This window comes from Colletotrichum orchidophilum (genome assembly GCF_001831195.1).
Source record: "Colletotrichum orchidophilum strain IMI 309357 chromosome Unknown Scaffold_137.1, whole genome shotgun sequence".
Lineage (NCBI taxonomy): Eukaryota > Fungi > Ascomycota > Sordariomycetes > Glomerellales > Glomerellaceae > Colletotrichum > Colletotrichum orchidophilum.
In genome coordinates, this window is record NW_019173093.1 from 50,131 (window position 1) to 68,875 (window position 18,745).

Genomic DNA, 18,745 nt, shown 5'->3' on the forward strand with positions numbered 1-18,745 from the left:
GAGACGAAGGCAGAATTGGGTCAGATTATGGCGGTGCTTCTCGACGGTTTGGGCCCCGGTACTGGGATAGTAGGAGTGGAAGATGAAGTCAGTAAGGTGAGGTATCTTAGTAGGTAGTGGGGTCCGAGAAGCATCGGGCGAGTTTGGCAGGACCTCTCCGAAGGCTTTTCAAACTTGAGCGGCGTTAGATATTTGGTATGATGATTTCCGATCTTGATTCTGGGCCTTGGTATATATCAACACAGGGAGAAAACCGGCAGGTCTTTAGTGATGATCCCGAGCGCACACGGGATGTAAAGCGACAACGCAGCGCAAGATTGTTTACTTATGGCATTGACATAATGAGAAGACAAGCTGATTGCAGCCACCAAAACCAATACAGGCGAACATGCAGAACCAAACCATAGTTGCTACCAGTGCCAGCACATACATAAGCTACCTACCTAAAGTGAGCCAAGAAGCGCAATGAGCGCCGCAAGCATCGACTCTTCATGACGACCATAGTCAAGCTTGTTAGTCCGTCTCTTCAACGCAATCCAAGAACAAGAGATACCTTGTCCATCAGTCGAATTCTCCAGGCTGAGGCCAATCGTCCTCCTCCATGTTTTCGTCCGTGGAAGCTTCCAAGAGGCTGTCGAAGTCGTAGGGGCCTCCTACCAGCGCAGGCTTGCTGTTCGCAGTTAATTCTGTTTCTGAAGGTTCAGGGAGAGGCCGGCCAATTAGCTGTAGTATTTCGGGCAGCTGCTTGATGAATTTGCGCTGCCAAAGCTACTAAATTGTCAACGCCAGGATGTCAAACCTCAAAAGTGGTGCGCTCAACCGACCTTGACAATGCCAACGATATCTCCTTTGGCCTGCCCTAAAGTTCTGATTGCAAGAAAAGCTTTCCTGCCATCGAGATCCTGCGAAACCTTCTAGTTCGCTGGAATGTCAAAATTTTGATGGGCGTCGACTGTCACGTAGGCCCACGCATCATTCATTATGTCAAGATTATTGAACCAGGTCTGGTATGTTCTGGCAGCGGCGGCTTTTGGAGGGGCGGGCTTAGATATGATGAAGTCATCGATCAGCTGGACGTACTTTCGCTTGATATTCTCCACGTTACTGCCCATTGTATCCGTCACCTTGGAATGAAACTTGGACATTGTTTGGATGAAACAATCGAAGTCTGTCCACATCGGCCAAACTGACTTCTTGAGGACCGAGTCACCCTTGTTGTCGAGGTAAATCAAGATAACGTGGAAGGACTCGCTGGCGATGAGAGGGGAAGTACTCAAGCTCCACAGTCTCGTCCGGGCAACGTCTTGAATCTAAAAAATGAAGATCAGAACGTTTGTTTACATTGAAGTTGACTGAGTTGTTTGACTTTTTTTCTCAGCAAGAGGTTCCGAAATTGCTGCGTTGTCCTCTTTTCTTGTTTGACATCCTCGGAGCCGTAGAGCTGGTTTTGCGGACCCAGGCCTTCGCCGCCGAAGATATGCTCATTGTTAGAGGCGTTATCATCGCTGGGATTTTCATTTTCGAGCTCCTGAGACAGGCACTGATGCAAGGCCAATAGCCCGTCATTTGACAATAGTTGAATGTTCCGCTGGAGGTCGTGGTCTCGGGTGCTGAAGGACTTGGAGAGATAGGATGTCTCTTCGGGTAATGGTGACGAGGTATCGTAGGGGAGGAAGTCGTGTCCGCCGACTTCATTGTAGACGTGAATTCCCATTGACCATGGCTCGCAGTCTGATAGATCGAGGTGCTTCGCTCTGGCTCGCATGTTGTCCAGCTCGAGATCGACCAAATTGTTCGCGAGTTGTTGAATTGCTGAAGATATTTCCATCTTGCGCAAGCAAGTACTCGTCGCTATAGTTGATGGTGAAGAATGATACCACGCCGAGGCTGCTGCATGCGGGAGGTGAAGTAAAGTGGAGGGAATGACGATGATATGTTTGTGCCTGCTCCTTCTCCATGACGATATCCTTCTTCACTAAGTTGTTGGGTTGCATGCAAAGACACACAGAAGGGCAGTCTGGATCGAGCCTGTGCTAGCTAGAGGCCTGCTCAGAACGTCCCTTCCGTTGGCATAGGCCAGGCGACCAATCCAAAATGGCAACACCATTCCATGGTGATTGAACGCAGAAGAAACGTGTGATGATGTTCTTTTTGACTCTTTTTGAAAGGTACCGAACGCCCACTACCACCCAGTGATGCGGTCTTCTAATGCTCCTTCCTAAATACTGTACACGGGTCCACTTGAGGAGAGATCGTCCGTCACAATGCCCAAGACTCCTCTAAGGCGCTCTAAATTTCCTACTCAAACAACAGATAGAAGAAACTCGCGATGGCGAGCATAGTCGTCCACAGATCCAATGTGATGTGTGGAGATAATGAAGATTCATTATTGGCGGGGTTCAACGGAGACAATTCGTCAGGTTATGTCGTAAATTACAAGGTGGCATGCTCGGAAGTAATAGGCTCGGGGGCAGAGAAGAAAGTACTGCGGATAACCTGTGGAAACGATTAGATATGCGAAGCTGATGAACTTCTAAGGATGGCAACTTACAGCCCAGGCACCGGCTATGGAGGCCACAACACCACCAGAAATCAACATGGGCCGCACACCTCTTGTGCTCTTGAAAACCATTCCACTAAGCGCGCCAGCCAAGATCGTGTTAGCCGAGTCATGCTTTCCTCTGAAGTAGCCGATACCCGCATTGAAGAAGTTGTAGGTAATGGCAACGACACCGGCGGAGTTACCCAGGAAGGGGCCGCGGCGGGTGACAGCGTTGAGCACGGAGTTGAGTCGTAGCTTTGGCGGCTGGTTGGCAGATCTTCTCAGACCCTCTTGCAGACCCCAGGCTCCTCCTATCGACAAGGCTGCCAAGTATGTGACACCAGTTCCGTAGCAAAGGTCATCGGTGAAGCCTCGAGAGGGAAGGGCAGACTGGCCAGGAACGTCCGCCAGAGCCGCGTCTTCGAGGGAAAGATATTCGAGGGTGTCCTTATTCAGGCCAGAGAGAGGGTGTAGTTGCGCGGGGTCGGCAAAGGATGAGCTCTGAAGGAAAGACTCGACGCCAGATCCTGCTGAAGGGTCGAACTGTGCTGGAGTGTTCTGGAAGGTAGTTGTAGGTTCGGGGGTTGGTGAAGTCTGAGAAGCACCCGCATCCTTCTGAGAGGACTTACGACCAGAGAGAGTATCCCAGAGCGACGACATGGCGAAGGTTGTGGACGTGGCGGATGGAAGAAGCCGGGGATCGGAGTTGGACGGTGGACAGGAGATGTGGGCTTGTAGGCCGATGATGGAAGCTGTCGAAAAAATTTGGGCAGAGCGATCGCGACTTGGACCGTGCGTTTGAAATGCAGTGGAAAGTGACGGATGCAGTTGCACTGCACTTTCAGATGGACTCCACTTATCCGGCCATCTTTCGGAAGGCTCGAGTTGAGATTCTCCGGCTTACCTCATCGCAGCGGTTCCTTTAAGCTCTCGCAATGAGTCAGCAATTGCAGAAACTCCTTGAGTGGACCGACGGGAGCTGGCACATTACATAAGGTAGCGGATACTATTTCAATCTACCTTACTTCAATTTCCCCGAAGCTGGGGCGGCCGGGGGGTGGTGCTGGCAAGGACAGGTACGGCAGGCTCCACTCGAGACCAGGCAACGACCTTAGCAGGCGCCCGAGACAATGTTTCCAGAATTAGACGAACAAAAACGACATGTCATTCCAAGCAACAGCTAGATTCTGTCGATTCTCGTGGCTCGGCCTATTGAATATTACCGTTGGTTTCTTCTTTCTGAACCAGCCCATGGAATTCTTTCTTCTAACAGTAGAACGTGATTTGATGCCGTTGCAGGATCACTCCCAGATCCAACTCACAACCCGCCAGTTTCCTGCCTGCTGGGCAGCCCGAGTCTGAGCCACGCTGCACGCTCCAAGAGGAGCAAGAGGATTTCCTGTGGTACGATAATTGGACAGTAGTGCCGGGCAGAAGCTGGCCAAGCAGCCTGCCTGATATGCAAGTTGCCAGCGAGGAGCCTTTGTGACTCGTCCAGCGGCACAAACATGCAGGAACTTGATCTATGTGTCACTCGGGAACGGAAACAGATTAGGAAATACCTTGCTGCACCGTCGCCCGATTGAAGATGAAGGTTGGGTGTTGATTGCCGGCGCCCTCAAGTGGCACAACTCATCAAGGACTGTCCTCGTCTTTGACCCAGTCACACTATATAAGTGACCTACCCATCGCCCTCTTATTTTTCACAAAGATCCGTTGTTGATTCTCGTTACTATCTGCTTGTATTATTAGTCGATCTGTAAATCGAAAAGATATCCATTCGCATCACCGAAAAGAGGCACACCACTTACGCCTTATACGAAGTTGATTCTAAGGCACCGACCATGCTTAACCTCATCAGCATGGGGGTTTGGGCCCTTCAGGTTTGTGACAAGATACTCGTCTCAGTTAATGAGATCTGGTAGCGTGGATGAACTAACACTGCGCGTTCCATAGGGCATCATGGCCATTATTGTCCTCGGCCTCTCTGTCGACCTTGTCAGGGTACAGAAGATTGGCGACGCTCCCACAACTACCAAGTATAGCACATTTACTGGCGGCTTTGGATTAGCCGTCGCTGTGCTTGGCCTGATCTCTGTCTTCATAGACGCCATCCCGGCTCTGCTGGTAATGGCAGCGGATGCGCTGAGTGGGGTTTTACTTCTCGGAGGTGGCATCGTAGGTCCATCGATGTTTATCCTAGGTACACGCGATTGCTAATTAGGACGTTAGGCTTTCGCCGTTAGGTTGCGCGGTGTTGCGTGTGACAGGGCCCATGGGGAAGCAATTTTTGAAAGCGAAATCATCAACGGTGGAAGATTCAAGAGTGATGGAGCGTGGTACAGTGCACCCGGCACAACTGAAGAGTTCTTTTTAGAAAGGTGCAAGAAGGCAACCGCGGACCAGGCTATGCAATTTGTGACATTTGGATTTGCGCTGACGACTTTTGTTCTTGTATTTTTGGTTTGGAAGAACGGTCGTGGAGGCCGAGGTGCCGAGTATGTTTGACCTCTTGACGTTGTGTTATTCGGACAAGCATGAAAAGTAATTGGAGGCTACGGAGCAGCTTTTTGAATGAAACCCGTCTGGTCCAACTTCAAGTTACGCGTGCAACCCACGTGTGTTCATTATTCGTGTCGGACCCTCTTCTCAATGATGAATGAGAGGGTTTCATAGACAATATTTTTAAAGTTGCGGTCACGGATTGCCTCTTCTCCCTGCTGTCAAATTAGACAACAGCTGACGATTCATGGTATCGTTCCTATAAATCAGCACCGCGTACGGTGTGACGACAGATTTTGACTCGGTTTGAATGCCAGACAACTCCTCTTGCCTAGGTAGCAAACAGGTCATTCAAAGCGCCCAATATCAAATCTCGACAGGAGACCGGCCAGGTTGGTAAACGCTGCTTTGTCGACGCTTTGGAAGAAGGCAAAGAGATTGCCTCTCTTATACCGCAGTACTTTTTGAGCGAAGTGCTAGGCAGGGACAGGAAAATGCGGGTTGGACGCAGGATAAACCCTTTAATAGTTCAGATTCCTTTACAAAAGGATGTTGAGACCACCCCACAGTCAAATACCAGGAAGAGTCGTCATACTCGGCTGATAAGGAAAGGTGTTCACATGGGATTTACTTTAGGAGGCCGGGAACGGAAGAAAGTCCAAGGAGAACAGGACAACCCTCAGCAAGCCGCATAGCGGAGCCGCCATACAGACCAAAAACATATGACGATGTAAATTTGGTCCGGATTGTAGTAAAGAGGAAAGGAGAAGTCGAGTGAAGTTGCATCGCGAGAAGAGATTTTTATGGTTGGTGAGGGGTGGGGCTGGTCCCAGTCCTGCGCTAGCACTGCCGCCGTTTCTGTTTCTCCGGCTCACATTCAGGTGGTCTGTGCTTGACTTGCAGTGCCACTTGCCGCCAGAGGCCCTCTTTAGTACCACTACCATGACGGCATATCACATCTCGCCTAAATGTAGGTAGCTATACACCCCAGGCTGTGATTGACAACGGCAGGAGCTATCGAGTGAGCTTCCAAGGAACGCGCCCAAGTGTGTGTGCCATGATGACGCGCTGCGCACCTGCATCTTTTGATCCCCGAGGGCGACATCTTTCACCTCGGGTTCACTGTAGCTACCTACCTTGGTAGTTATCCTGTAATATCACACCAAGCAGCAACAGCCATCTAGCCAGTGCAACGAAACAAACATGGCGCCAGTGACCTTGGAACCGGAAGTGAAGTGCGTTTGATCCATCGACATGATAGACTAACAGTTCTGATATGATATTCAGGTACTTGCCTTTGAGCTTGGTGGCTGGCCACGCGCTGGCAGTGGCAATTTTCGGCACCACTGTCGCTCGAAGCCTCTCCAGATCGTATCAGCACTTGCCGCCATCTCAGGGCACAAGAGCAAGACTTGTTCGGCGTTCAGCCCTCGCACCTCTGTTTGCAAGTTTGGCACTCGTTAGCTTGTCTCTTGCAAGTTACTGGGCCTCAAGCTATGCGAAACTCTCATATCGCGTCTGGGCAGACCAACGTGGAGTTGAAGCTCCAGTTCGGTTTGTTTCGTCTTGCGCACTTTCTTTGTCTGGCTTACTCATGGCATCTTAGCTTCTATGGCGATCATGGGGTCATTCCCAGCGGAAATGCGACCGAGATTTTCATCGGCCGCTGGCTAAATGACACATCAATCCACCTGGATGCTCTCGAGATCATCGCCGAGAAAGCTCGTCGGTTCTGGTGGGGCCAGCAGATCGAACTCGCAACGGTCTCGTGGAGCTTGCTGCTGGCCATCGAAGGCAAGCGAAGGAGCATCCCCTCTGTCTGGGCCTACCTTGGATTGGCACACCTTGTCAGCCTTTCGTTCGCCCAGAACCTCTTCTATCTCGCACTGCTTCTTACCCCGGCCCCGACTACCACAGCAGACGACAGTCATCCGACCTCCACACTAGGACGTCTGCGCAAGAGATTCTTACCTGTGAAACCTGCAAACTGGACGCCACACCCGGCCTTGCTCTTGGCATCATTCTGCTTTACGTATGTTTTGATATACTGGGCTCCATCGACAACAGGCACGGCGACATTTGCCCGGATCGCAATTTTTGGACGGCTTCTGACCTTTGCTCCCATTGCCATCCCTGCCGTCGTTCCAGCTAGCTGGGGAACCGTATACTCTGATCCCCATGGAGCATATGGCATCTTCACTGACCTCTTTCGGTTTGTGTCCACAGTGAGTTTCGCATTTCACGTCAAAGGCACCGCGCTTGCTTTGCTTTACAATGCGCCGAATGCCCACTATCATCGTCATAGTCGGTTCCTACCATTTGACGTAGAGCAACGTTCGACGTGGGAGCGTACAACAACAGCACTTGGCAAGGTCTTAGGATCGGCATCCGATCATCCTGTTGTAGCTGCTGTGGCATGGGACGTTTTGCTCAGCGGAGTCAGCCAAGGGTTATGGGCGGCTACACGTGTGCTGGATGTGAGTAACATTCTAGCCGCCTCTACTCCGTTCGCCCCGAACGATTTATCGAAGGCAAAGCCACCACCCAGACTACTGGAAGGGAGTGACAAACCATCGCCGGAATCGGAATCGTCCAGCCAAACCAGCACAGTCTCCACGCGGCGCAGAGGTAATCAACATGCATCTCAAGTGAAGCCCGCAGAGATGACCATTTCAGAGACATCAGCCTCTAGAAGCACCCGCCGAGGCCGTGGCCATACCCGAAAGCACACGGCAAACCCCGAGGAGGCGCCAGAAGATATGTACCAGCCGAGTCCTGCGGAAAGCCGCGCCGCAGTCGAAGGCGACGAATTGCCTGATGGTGAAGTGGACTGGGAATCTGCAGCGTTGGCTTGGGGTCTCGCAGCTTTGGGTGGTCTTGGATCTAGCAGCGCTGGTGTTTTTGGAGCCGAGTGCACATCTCGATGAGGATGAGCCCTGGATGGAACAGCAGGGGCGCTTGAATTATCGCTCTCGCTTGGTACTACCCACCCACCAAAGCACCCAAAGTTCTTTGTTCAACTTGCATCTCCAACTGCACATTTAAACGGGTACTACTAGGCATATTTGACGATGGCCAGTGTTGTGTCTGACAGCCGTCAGGCGGTTGTCGCTGTGCTAGCATTGGCGTTCCGGAAATGGTCAAGTTTTTGGAGATAGAATGCACCAATTGATGTTCTTCCAACACACACGCGCAGGCTGCTGTTCGATCCCTGAGCCCGAGAGTCGTTGCTTACGGTTCTACTGAGTTTAAGGTGCCTGGCACTAAGTGAGACATGGCGGGATTCCAGACCTGCAGCGCTAACCGGCCTGGCCGGTACCATCGAGGACGGTTCGATTTTTCACAAAGAAGGTATCTTGGGACGGCCAGACTTCAGAACAATGAATTCAGAGATCGGGTCGAGACCGTCGAAGACCTCAACCCCGCCACGTTGACGATCATATGGATCAGAGGAGAGCAGGGAACATCGGCCCTCGGTGGCATCGCTATCGGCCACAAGCGAGGGAGCTTGACCAAGAGCAATGGCCAGACCAGGTGTTTTTGGAATGACGTCGCCCCGCATTTGAAGAACACCCCCGCATACAGCCAGAGGCGGGCGCTGCGCCATCCCCAAAGCCTTCCACTTTGAGCACGTAAGGTAGCATCGGCCTGAAGAGTTGATCTCCGGCCCGTAAGGTGTGGGTGGTACCTTACCCAGCGTGTCGTTAGTCCATTTGGGTGGCAGCCCTGCATATGGCCCGCGGGTTGTGAAAGCAGCGACTAACATGCAACTTGCAACTATGCAGGGTCCAGGAAAGGCGCTTGGAGCGACACGGATCCCAACTTCTTGGGTCTTTTCAACGGTGCTATTCTTTGGATCGCCACATCCGTTCCCCTCCCACGCTGCCAAGTCTTTTGCCCTTTGTCACACCTGGTTAAATACTATTCGGCTCCCCTGCCATCCTACTCTTCTTTTAATTCACTCATTTAAACCAAGAGTTTACAACGCAAACCAAACACTATACTACACCACTTCAGTATCAGTCTTCACCTCTTCAGACAACTCAAATACCTAGTCGAGCAGCGTCATAAGACTATCAGCTATCGATATCATCTTCTCACTTTCCCACCAACCCATTCTTCAACATCTCATCATATCAACACAATGGCCATCCGGGATCACTTCCGCCGCCGCAAGTCCATCTCCGAGCCCAGCCAGGGAGATCGTAGCGGCTCAGACCCAAAGTCCCCAGCTCTCCGCCTCGCAAAGACGTTCGGTTGGCGGTCAGCAAAAGAAGAGAAGCCGAAGAAGAAGACCGCCATCAAGGAGAAGGAGGCCGACCCGCGCGAAAGGCCCTTCAATGAGACCAACCTCAGACACCAAGAGATCCTCAATGGCTTCACCATGACGTTCGGCAAGGGTCAGCGCCAGATGAGTCGCGATGCGCGGTCAAGTTACTACAGCATCAACGTCAGTCCCGGCACGTCGCGCCACAACAGCGTGGATGTGGACGACAGCCCGCTCCGTATGAATCCGTTGCCTCGCGAAAGCCAGTTCCGGTCCGTGCCGGAGGAGGATGAGAGGCCTTGAGGTCTCGGCCCGAGAGCCTTGACCGTTCTCGTCTGAGACATTTTCCCTTTCCCATCTTGGGAATCGAGAGACAGCCGAGTTCGGCGTCTCGGAGCGTTTTTTTTTTTTTTTGGCATCGCCTTGGAGTTTGGGTTTGAACTTTTTTGGGGAAAAGGCTACCGAGCCAAATGCGACTGAGCCAATGTGCTCGGATTTTACTCTCTCAATGGGGAGACTTGAGCTGGGACTGATATCTGGGTTGTTGTATGAATATGTCAACACTAGGTACTGGGATATAACAAGATGGCAACGAGGCAGGACTTGTTCTGATTTCGAAGTCGACGATACACATGAGAAATTCTACTCTACTGATCACAAATCAAAGCAAGTGGCAAGCAACTCGTTTCGTCTGTGACCTGGAGAGTAGAGACAAAGGAGATGTGCTTCTGAGGTCAACACTAACCAGAATAAGGCTCTACACATCACCCCAACCCGAGGTAACAAAGGATTGCTCACTAGCCTACAACCGGAACTGCCTAGCTTATTATTAGTCATGTCACGATGGTTCTCAATACTAACGATTTCATTTTTTTCGATATGAAGTCACCTCACATGGGCTTCCTTGGGAAAATACAAATGATACTGAGGGGCGCGGGCTCAAGTGCTATACGTGAGTGGTGCTTCAATCCTGCCTCTACGATATCTCCATTACATTTGATGCTAGCTTTTCTGACTCTGTTCAAATAAACATACAGGTTTTCAAGGTTGTGACCTTCAATTTCATCTTCGATTTCATCTTCGAGTAACGCACCAGGTTGATTGATATATAGAGCAAAAGCTACCAGCTCAGGAAGAATTCACACTTCCACCCCTGAAGCTTCATGTACCCTGAGATGCATTTCTCGCTCTTCCTCCATGAGCATAAGTATATCCACCCGTATCAATGTGAGCTTGCTGACAAAATATGGATATCTTTTTTAAATCTCCAAACCCACCTAGTGCTGCCTACCATATTATTATCAACCCCCATCTAGCAACAGCCCCTCTTGAAACTGAGTAGAAATGGTATTCGCAGTGGAGCCAAAGATTTTTGTAATATAATGGTTCAGTATTGATGTTCAAACTAAAATATATCAGCCCTAGTAGTCTTCTGTAGAGACACGATGGCATCAAACCATGCATTTTCTCACACCTGTAGTCGTCTAAATGTGGTATACAAATCTTGCCCTGCTTGGCCCTTGATCCATTGCCAGTAGCACTTCAGCAACCTCTAGCAGTGTAGTTCGTCCAAGGCACACTTGGAAACAGAAAAAAACTAGTAACAAGCAGCCGGTCTGCTCCAACTTGCCTTGATCACCAGAATGCTACGAATAATACATCTACCTTAGCCGAGGTACCTTTTCCCCACCGGCACCTTCCTGGACATTCCCACCGTGCCTGCCAAAAGCGAGCACCGCATCTCATCTCATCTCATCTCAATTGCTGCATCTCTACCCACTTAAGAGCATCTTCTCACTCTGCTTGTTACACTCCAGCTACAACAGACAGTATTGACTTCTTTCTCTTCTTCCATAAGAAGGAAGAACAACAGCCTGAACGTACAGCTGCCACACTCACCTCTATCCATCTCTCTGTTTGACTACCCTCGTTCGCACCTGCCGCACCTGCCGCAGACACATCTCACCTCAGAGGGGCTCCCATCACGTCCACCACCTCTGGACCCTTTCAGAAATCCTTTCTTCCTTCATACCTTACCGTACTGACTTACTTGGGTATCAAGTGCGCCCTCTTCCGCATCATACCGCGCAGCGAAAAGTGGTGAGTCTTTCGTTGAACTTTAGCACTGGCTTCCAAAGCTTTACCATACCCAACTGTACATGTACTCACTGCAAATGGAACTCCGGCATCCCAGAATACGATGTGTACCGATCTGTCCTCCAAGACCTTCAGCCATCCTGCTGACACTGATGCTTTAGGCCGACTTGACAAGTATCGCAATTTGTTCACTGTCTTCAAACGGAGCGACCGTTGACAAAGCCAATATCAACAGCCGACCAAGTCTATCCAGGGTGCAAAGCACAGAACCTCATCGTTGCTAGGCCGCATCACCATTTACAGCGTCTCCTTACAGTCTGCTCATTACGCAAACCTGAGAATCAGGCAGTAAAGTCAGCGTCTTCTCTCACCTACGACTAGCGCAACTGTGAATCACTTCTGGGTGGAGGACCATAACTTCGACACGGGTCACCTGAAAGCAAAAACCTGCTTTGAATCTTGGAAGCGAAGACAGCTAGTATTTTCATCAAGCCCGAGACTGGATTTTGCCGACACCTCTAGCGCCTAGCCTGCCACATCTGGTATACATCACCGAAAAGGCTTCAACTGAAGGGCCTTTGGACTGTTAAATATCGTACACAAGCATAGGAGAAGAACCGAAAGCAGATCGACACAATGGCTTTGGGTATGGACTCATGGTTTGTCCTCAAGTGTCAGAACGTCCACAAGCGTTTCGGCTTGTGCCAGAACACGCAGGTGATGCTACAGGCTCTGGAAGACACCAAGACAACCGCCATTGACATGGCTGAGGTTGGCCGGATGCTTCGTCTCAGCCCCCAGAGACGCCAGGCCATGATCAATACGATCCGAAAGTGCACAGAGAGAATGACAAAGCAGGAGAGACATAAAGAAGACGAGACCAGAGAATGCGCCTTGATCATCCACATGTGCACCGAGGTCTTGGAGATTGCCAGTAAGTACTTCATAGCCCTAAGGGCCTTTGTGTTCTTTATGGGATCGTCCCTGGAATATGAATGTTGAAAAAAAAAAAGCCACGGTTCAAGCTGACTCTTGCGTTGCAGACCGCCCTTCTCCTACCGTCTTCCCCTTTCTGAAGTTGCCTCGGGAGATTCGAGCACGGGTGCTCCGCATGATCGTCTGCCCCAACCCAAAGGCCTGCAGAATGCCAGCACTCAAGCGTATCCAGGATAAATACCGCTGCAACTGTGCCAACCCCGAGGTAAAGTCGTTGGGACTCATGGCCAAACAGCAGTTCTATATTTACAGAACCCTAGGCGCGGCCCTGCGCGACGAATTCTTCCAGGTGTATTATGACGAGCAGACCCAGTACTTCTCGTGTTGCTGCGAGCTCCTTGGCCAGCTGAAGGCCAACAGCAACCTGTTCAACCACTTGCGCAAAGCTGAGATCCATTGGTGCGGTCCTCAGTCCGACATGGCCTTCATCAAGCTGGCCGAGTGTCCCAACCTCAAGGAGGTGACGATTAAGATCTCCAAGGCCACGACTGCCACCTTCAATAAGCGCGAGGAGATGATGAGCGATCACTTTCTCTTGAACTACAAGACCAAGCGCATCACGGACAGCCTTGGTGCCGATGAGCTTTTTGCCATCCGAGGCATTCTGGATGTTGACGTTCAACATATTCAGGCCGCGCAGAAGCTCCAGCTGACAGAGTTTGACCGCCAGGGTCTTTTGTCGGCTCTGCGAGCGACTATCAAGCAGCCAAAGCCGACAACCACCCGCGCCCCCCGTGGTAACTGGGGAATGTATCTTCGCTGAGGCTATTGGATTGGTCACGAATGTATCAGGGTGATTGGGATGGGAGTACGGAGTCAAGCTAACCAACGGCACATAGACTGGCAGCTTTCTTGAGACTATGATGCGCAATGGCAACGACCATCGGTCGAGGAATCATATGTTTTGCTTTTGCTTTTGATTTTGCTTTAACAAAACCTTCTTCAACCCTTAGTAAGGCAGAGAGGTAGACACTCGTACATAACGGAACAGATCTCTGCATGAAAAAAGGTGCTGGGACCGAGGGAGTTGTGACAACAGATAAATTACGCAAGCCTTCACATGAAATCAGAAGGTTACGTACTCAAAGAACATTGCCTGGGGTTCAATCTTGTCTTGTACTCCGCACGCGAGGCGTGGAGTATCCGGCTCAAGATCAGAAGATGAGAAGGCTGAACTGATCGAGCTATGGCAAAAGACGGCATCAAGATTGTATGTGTGTGACGCGAAACCGTGACTGACGGACCGACTTCCTTGCCCTCCCTTCCTTACCTACCTCTGTTTCTGCAGCAGCATTATTTTGACCTGCCATGCAACTCATACCCTGGATTGGGTAGGGATACCATAATGACTGGCAGTGCTCGAGTAGTGTTTACTTCAAACACTAAGAGCTGCGTCGCCGTTTGCGATGGCATCATTTGGCAGATGCCGGATGACGAGAAGGTGTACAAGAAGAGAAGAAGAAAATTTCGAGCCGAGAGGGAAAAAATAGGCAGTGCGCCTTCTTGGCCGTCAGGGTGCTGCACTGACCAATACAAGTGGGCCATCTCTGCGTGTGTTTGCCCGGTCCACAAGACTGCAGGAGACCACCTGCGGCAATAGCGGGATTATCAGGCATCCTGCCCGGTGCCAATGTCGCGTGGTGGCTTGCCCGAAGCAGGTGCGTCGTCGACATCCAGCAGGGATCACGGAAGGGGGACCCTTGCGCCGCTGGCCTGATCTCACTGCCTCCATCTTTAACCGATTTCCCCAGGGCCCAATATGCCAATGCAGTGGTCTGCCGCTCTGCGTGAGTGTTACTGCCTTCCTCTATACGCGGATTCCCTCCAACCCCTTCCTCCAAGCTGGCAGGTCACAGGCTGAGGAATCACATCCCAAGACCATGGACGGGCCTCTTTCCGTAGCGGAAGCTTGGCAGCGCCAGCCCTGTCATCCGTCCAGTTCTTGGCCTCGACCATTGCTGGCATTATAAGGGAAATGGCAGCCGCGCTCGTATGCGCGTCTGACGGGGTCGACAATAAAGCCGATGTCTTTCTTGGATCCTTCGCCGCTTGGCCACGTCTCTCTCCTTCAAGCCTCCACCCGCGTCTGTTGTGGTGCTCTCAAAGTTGCGACGCCGCGAGTGCTCTCTATCCATCCCGTTCTTCAACACCTCCCCGAACCGAACGGCCCCGGAGAGCTTTTCCTACGGCGCGGAGGACAATGCGGTTTTCCGCCAGCTGCAACCGCCACTACTAGTCGGAGCATTGATTCGCGCGTAGTTTCGGGTGGTTCCTTTTTCCCTTCCTAGCCCCCAATGATCCGCAGTATCCAAAGGCTAGCTGCCTCTGCCGGGGGCTCGCCCTTCTTTCTGCGGACCGTGCCGCGGCTTTCCCTCTTGATACTGCTTCTCTCAGTCGTCTACCAGTATTTCGTATCCGGTACGAGCAAAGCAGTTCCGTTCCCCAACTGCCACACCAATTCAGGGTCCTGGGCAAGTTTAAGCTGAGTCGAGAAGCTGACATGAGAGGCAGGCCAATATGATCCCTACAAGTGCAACGCCCTGCTCTCCAACGGCACCTGGCGCTCGCGCCCCGGCTCACACTTGCCGATGGATGTCTTTGCGAAATGGGAACCTGCCGATTGCAGGATACGCGAAATGTCCCGCGAGGATGTGTCGGGCTGCTTCTCGGGTCGTCACTTGGTCATCGTTGGAGACTCGACTTTGCGTCAGCTCTACTTCGCTGCCATGACAAGGCTTGATCATCGCGTTGCCGACAAAGCCATTCTTGACTTCGCCGTGTCAGAAAACAAACACCAAAACCTAGCAAAGGAGGTCAAGGGTGTCAAACTTGAGTTTATATGGGACCCTTGGCTCAACTCCACCAGTCTTCACAGTCAATTGGCTCGATTTCGGGACCGTCCTGGATCCGCCGATTATGAGAAACTCGTCCGACAAGAGGGAAGAGAATCACCAGCGCTCATCGTCCTCGGCACTCCAGGTATATGGGCGGCTCGCCAGGGCGGTGACCGGTACTTGGAGCTCTTCAGAGAAGGCATCAACGTCCTCATGCCGTACCTGCACAAAAGTATCGACGAATTAATGGTTTACCCCCAGAGCAGTTCACAGTCGGCCTTTACAGAGCTCTCCAACCATGTCCTCGTGGCACCCGTGCCTGTCCCGGCCTACGGTATGCTTACCACGTCCCGCGCGCGAGCCATCACTCCCAAAAGGATTGGCGCCATGAACTGGAACTTGGAGCACCTGGGCCCGGATGAGCAATCGCATATTGCTTGGGGCTACAATGGCATGACCGAGGACCACGACGACGCTATGCTTGAGGATGGTATCCACTCAGTCGATATTGTCATAGAGAGGAAACTAGATGTCGTCCTCAATGCTCACTGCAATGCCGGTCTGATTAGACGAGGGTACGCCAATCAGGTCACCTGCTGTGTGCCGTACCCTCCCCTTCGTCGCATCCAGCTTTTGCTTATTGGCCTCAATGTGTTGACGATGCCTATCCTGTTTTTGAGTCGGCAGCAGGATTCTTTCCCGTCTGCTCGAACGTCTCGCTTCATGGATAGTCTATCGGCGTTGGCTACGCTACTCGTCGTCGCGGCATACTGCCTCATCGCCGACCGAACTCATATCTTCGCGAAACAGGACAAGTACTTTGACGTGCCCGACTTTTTATCACCTTTGATTGGCCTCGCTATTTTCGCAGCGTCGTCACATCGTTTCAAAGCACCCATCTTGTCTTCGGCGAAAGGTCTCACTACCTCGTCCTTTCTGTCCCGGGAGCAAACGGACGAATGGAGAGGCTGGATGCTGGTATTCGTTCTGCTATACAAGTACCATACGGCGTCCGAGTCATTGGCAATGTATAAGGTACACAAGTTCCTTATCGCGACCTTCATCTTTTTGTTCAGCTACGGTCATACGATGTATTTCCTCCGTACCGAAGACTTTTCGCTGCGCAGGGTTGCGTATGTGTTGGGTCGGCTGAATGTGCTAGCCTGCCTCATCGCGTTCATGGTATCAAGCGAATGGATCATCTATAGTGCGCCTCTAATGACGTTTTGGTTTGCTGTCATCTACGCAACGTTGGCTTGCTTCAAGAAGTCCAACAGCAACCCTGTTGCATTCTTCGTAAAGGTCGTGGTATTTGCTGCTTGGACTTCATATTTGGTACAAAGCACCCGTACTCCTGAGCGTTTTGTTCTGATTCTTGGACGGACTTGTGGGATATACTGGGACGTGAATCTTTTACGCGCCCACTTCACCATGGATCGCTTCATCCCTTACTTTGGTATACTTGTGGCGGCTGCCACGCACCGAGTCTCGGTTCTTAAGCGTCGTCAGCATGGCATCAACTCCCAGGCTTCATTCGAAAGGATCAATAACGCACTTGACCGCGGGCTGTTGAAAGTCACTTATCCGCAACGAGACGCGATACCGGTGAAGCCGATAATGGTATTTTTCGCCATCGCGTATCTCATTGTTTTCATCATCCTTGCGTTTATTGCCGAGGTCTATGACAACAACAAGTCCTACAACACCTACCACCCGTACACGAGCCCCTGGTTTGTGCTGTCGGCCATCATTGCAAGGAATTCTTTCCGAAGATTGCGCGACCTTCAAATCCCGCCGGCGGTAGCTCTTGGACGCATGTCCCTCGAAGCTTACATTTTGCACCATCACATATGGCTTGCAAGTGATGGAGCTGGAATCTTGAGGATTGGAGGCGGAGGCCGCCTACCGAGAGCAGTCGAAGTAACGGTTATTGCTACAGTCTTCCTTTGGGCCTGCAACAAATGCCACATCGCTACTCTGCACATTGTTGGTGGTTCGACAGGAGCAGACAACAGGGAGCAGGCCGAAGAAGTCTCGTTGGGACGCGCCATACCGGTTAAGGACGGTAAGACAAGTCCTGCCCCATGGCGGTCGACAGCAACAATGGAGAAGGCGACAAAAAAAGAGAATTCAAAAAGCTCTTTTGTGTGAAACAGCGCATCGCGGCTGAAGTTTATTGGCTTCCTAGCTCTGCTGTGGTTTGGTAATATGACTTATGGTGTATAATGGGTATTGCACGACATTCCCGACTTGGAACCGCGGAAACCCCTCTACCCGGAATGACGCAGTGCAGACTTTTCAATAGCAGTAATGACTACATGAAGCAACGCCGCAGAGTTGCAGATGATACACTTGCTTGATGCCCATCAGTCAGTCGCATTGAAGTGCTATGCTCTACTAAACAGGGACAGGGATGAGGGCTTCAGTTGTGTGTTTCGAGTCTGCTCCATCTACCCACACAAAAATCAAACTCCCAATGTGGTCTTTGGAAAACAAGCTTCGGCGCCCCGTTAGCCAAGCTGTCATCGGTTCAGACGGAAAGCATCTGCGTCGGCTCAAGCCGAACTCAAAAAACCCACTTAATTCTCCGAGTCGGGCTGATGTAGCTGGATGACATTTCGAAGAGCGGCAAATGCGTTGCGAGATATATCGATAGTCTTTCAACGCCCTTTGTAAATCCGGAATACATGATTTTCGGCTTACTTCCTACCTTGATACAATCCTTACCTGGCGGTTGACTTTGTCGATGGCGAGGCAGCGGAGATTTGCCGATGACCACCGGCATCACTCGCGACAGGTTGCCAGCCTTTCCCGCATTGACGTGACACCCGTCCTCAGCTGACTCGTGCAGGAAGCAAAAGGGAAAGACACACCTCGGAATGGAGCAAAACCACCTCGTCCCTAAGCCCCCGGTGAGGCTCTTCCGTGATACCGTTTCGCGTGGGGTCGCAAAATCGCCAAGGGTCGAAGAGGGCGACGACGTGATTGGCCGTCAGAGGACAGAAAATCGTTCCTTTTGTCGATGGGATGATGGCTGCTTTGACAGGTGCGGCATGGGACGGTTGAGACGGCATACCGCCGGCGTGCGGGTATGCAAAGCGGTTGTCAAGGTTGGATGGCAGGTGATGCTAGGTTTCTCTTTGCCATTTGCTGAAGTTATCCTAAATTTGGGTTCCATTACCCCTCTCTAGGACTAGGACACCCTTTCCCCTCTGTCTTGAGGTCACGGAATGCCCCTGAGTCTGAACCATCATTGTGCGTTCTTTTTGACTACCTATATTCCTGCCCGCGGCTTTCCTTACTTCTTGAGACCGGGTCGAGGTTCCGGGAGTTTTGCAACGACACGATGTCTACCTGATCCGTCAGCACGTCCGCCTACGAATCGGCGACCCCTTCCACGTTCTCCAATTCCCCCCTTCAGGGCATTCCATACCAGCCACGGGAAACGCAACTCCCGGCAGCAGGAAGGATTCATCGACGGAGGACGGGCATGACCATGGAGCTGTT

At 51.5% G+C, this 18,745-nt stretch overlaps 8 protein-coding genes across 8 annotated transcripts; 6 read left to right on the top strand and 2 right to left on the bottom strand.

Annotated features, from left to right (window-relative positions):
• Nucleotides 1-561: 561 nt before the first annotated feature.
• On the bottom strand, nt 562-1,765 carry CORC01_11925 (uncharacterized protein; the record flags this gene model as incomplete). Its single annotated transcript, XM_022623547.1, has 3 exons — nt 562-768; nt 960-1,310; nt 1,424-1,765. The coding sequence occupies 3 exons, from the start codon at nt 1,763-1,765 to the stop codon at nt 562-564; spliced, it is 900 nt and encodes a 299-aa protein (XP_022469943.1).
• A 668-nt stretch (nt 1,766-2,433) lies between these two features.
• Nucleotides 2,434-3,202, bottom strand: CORC01_11926 (uncharacterized protein; the record flags this gene model as incomplete). Its single annotated transcript, XM_022623548.1, has 2 exons — nt 2,434-2,496; nt 2,552-3,202. The coding sequence occupies 2 exons, from the start codon at nt 3,200-3,202 to the stop codon at nt 2,434-2,436; spliced, it is 714 nt and encodes a 237-aa protein (XP_022469944.1).
• Nucleotides 3,203-4,386: 1,184 nt separating this feature from the next.
• CORC01_11927 (uncharacterized protein) lies at nt 4,387-4,762 on the top strand (the record flags this gene model as incomplete). Its single annotated transcript, XM_022623549.1, has 2 exons — nt 4,387-4,425; nt 4,499-4,762. The coding sequence occupies 2 exons, from the start codon at nt 4,387-4,389 to the stop codon at nt 4,760-4,762; spliced, it is 303 nt and encodes a 100-aa protein (XP_022469945.1).
• Nucleotides 4,763-6,540: 1,778 nt separating this feature from the next.
• CORC01_11928 (uncharacterized protein) lies at nt 6,541-7,971 on the top strand (the record flags this gene model as incomplete). Its single annotated transcript, XM_022623550.1, has 1 exon — nt 6,541-7,971. One exon carries the CDS (start codon nt 6,541-6,543, stop codon nt 7,969-7,971), a length of 1,431 nt encoding a protein of 476 aa, XP_022469946.1.
• A 514-nt stretch (nt 7,972-8,485) lies between these two features.
• On the top strand, nt 8,486-8,593 carry CORC01_11929 (uncharacterized protein; the record flags this gene model as incomplete). Its single annotated transcript, XM_022623551.1, has 1 exon — nt 8,486-8,593. One exon carries the CDS (start codon nt 8,486-8,488, stop codon nt 8,591-8,593), a length of 108 nt encoding a protein of 35 aa, XP_022469947.1.
• Nucleotides 8,594-9,188: 595 nt separating this feature from the next.
• On the top strand, nt 9,189-9,614 carry CORC01_11930 (uncharacterized protein; the record flags this gene model as incomplete). The annotated part of the gene is made up of 1 exon (XM_022623552.1): nt 9,189-9,614. One exon carries the CDS (start codon nt 9,189-9,191, stop codon nt 9,612-9,614), a length of 426 nt encoding a protein of 141 aa, XP_022469948.1.
• Nucleotides 9,615-12,044: 2,430 nt separating this feature from the next.
• Nucleotides 12,045-13,167, top strand: CORC01_11931 (uncharacterized protein; the record flags this gene model as incomplete). The annotated part of the gene is made up of 2 exons (XM_022623553.1): nt 12,045-12,342; nt 12,452-13,167. The coding sequence occupies 2 exons, from the start codon at nt 12,045-12,047 to the stop codon at nt 13,165-13,167; spliced, it is 1,014 nt and encodes a 337-aa protein (XP_022469949.1).
• Nucleotides 13,168-14,698: 1,531 nt separating this feature from the next.
• Nucleotides 14,699-17,408, top strand: CORC01_11932 (Cas1p-like protein; the record flags this gene model as incomplete). The annotated part of the gene is made up of 3 exons (XM_022623554.1): nt 14,699-14,822; nt 14,916-17,303; nt 17,395-17,408. 3 exons carry the CDS (start codon nt 14,699-14,701, stop codon nt 17,406-17,408), a joined length of 2,526 nt encoding a protein of 841 aa, XP_022469950.1.
• Between the last annotated feature and the right edge of the window lie 1,337 nt (nt 17,409-18,745).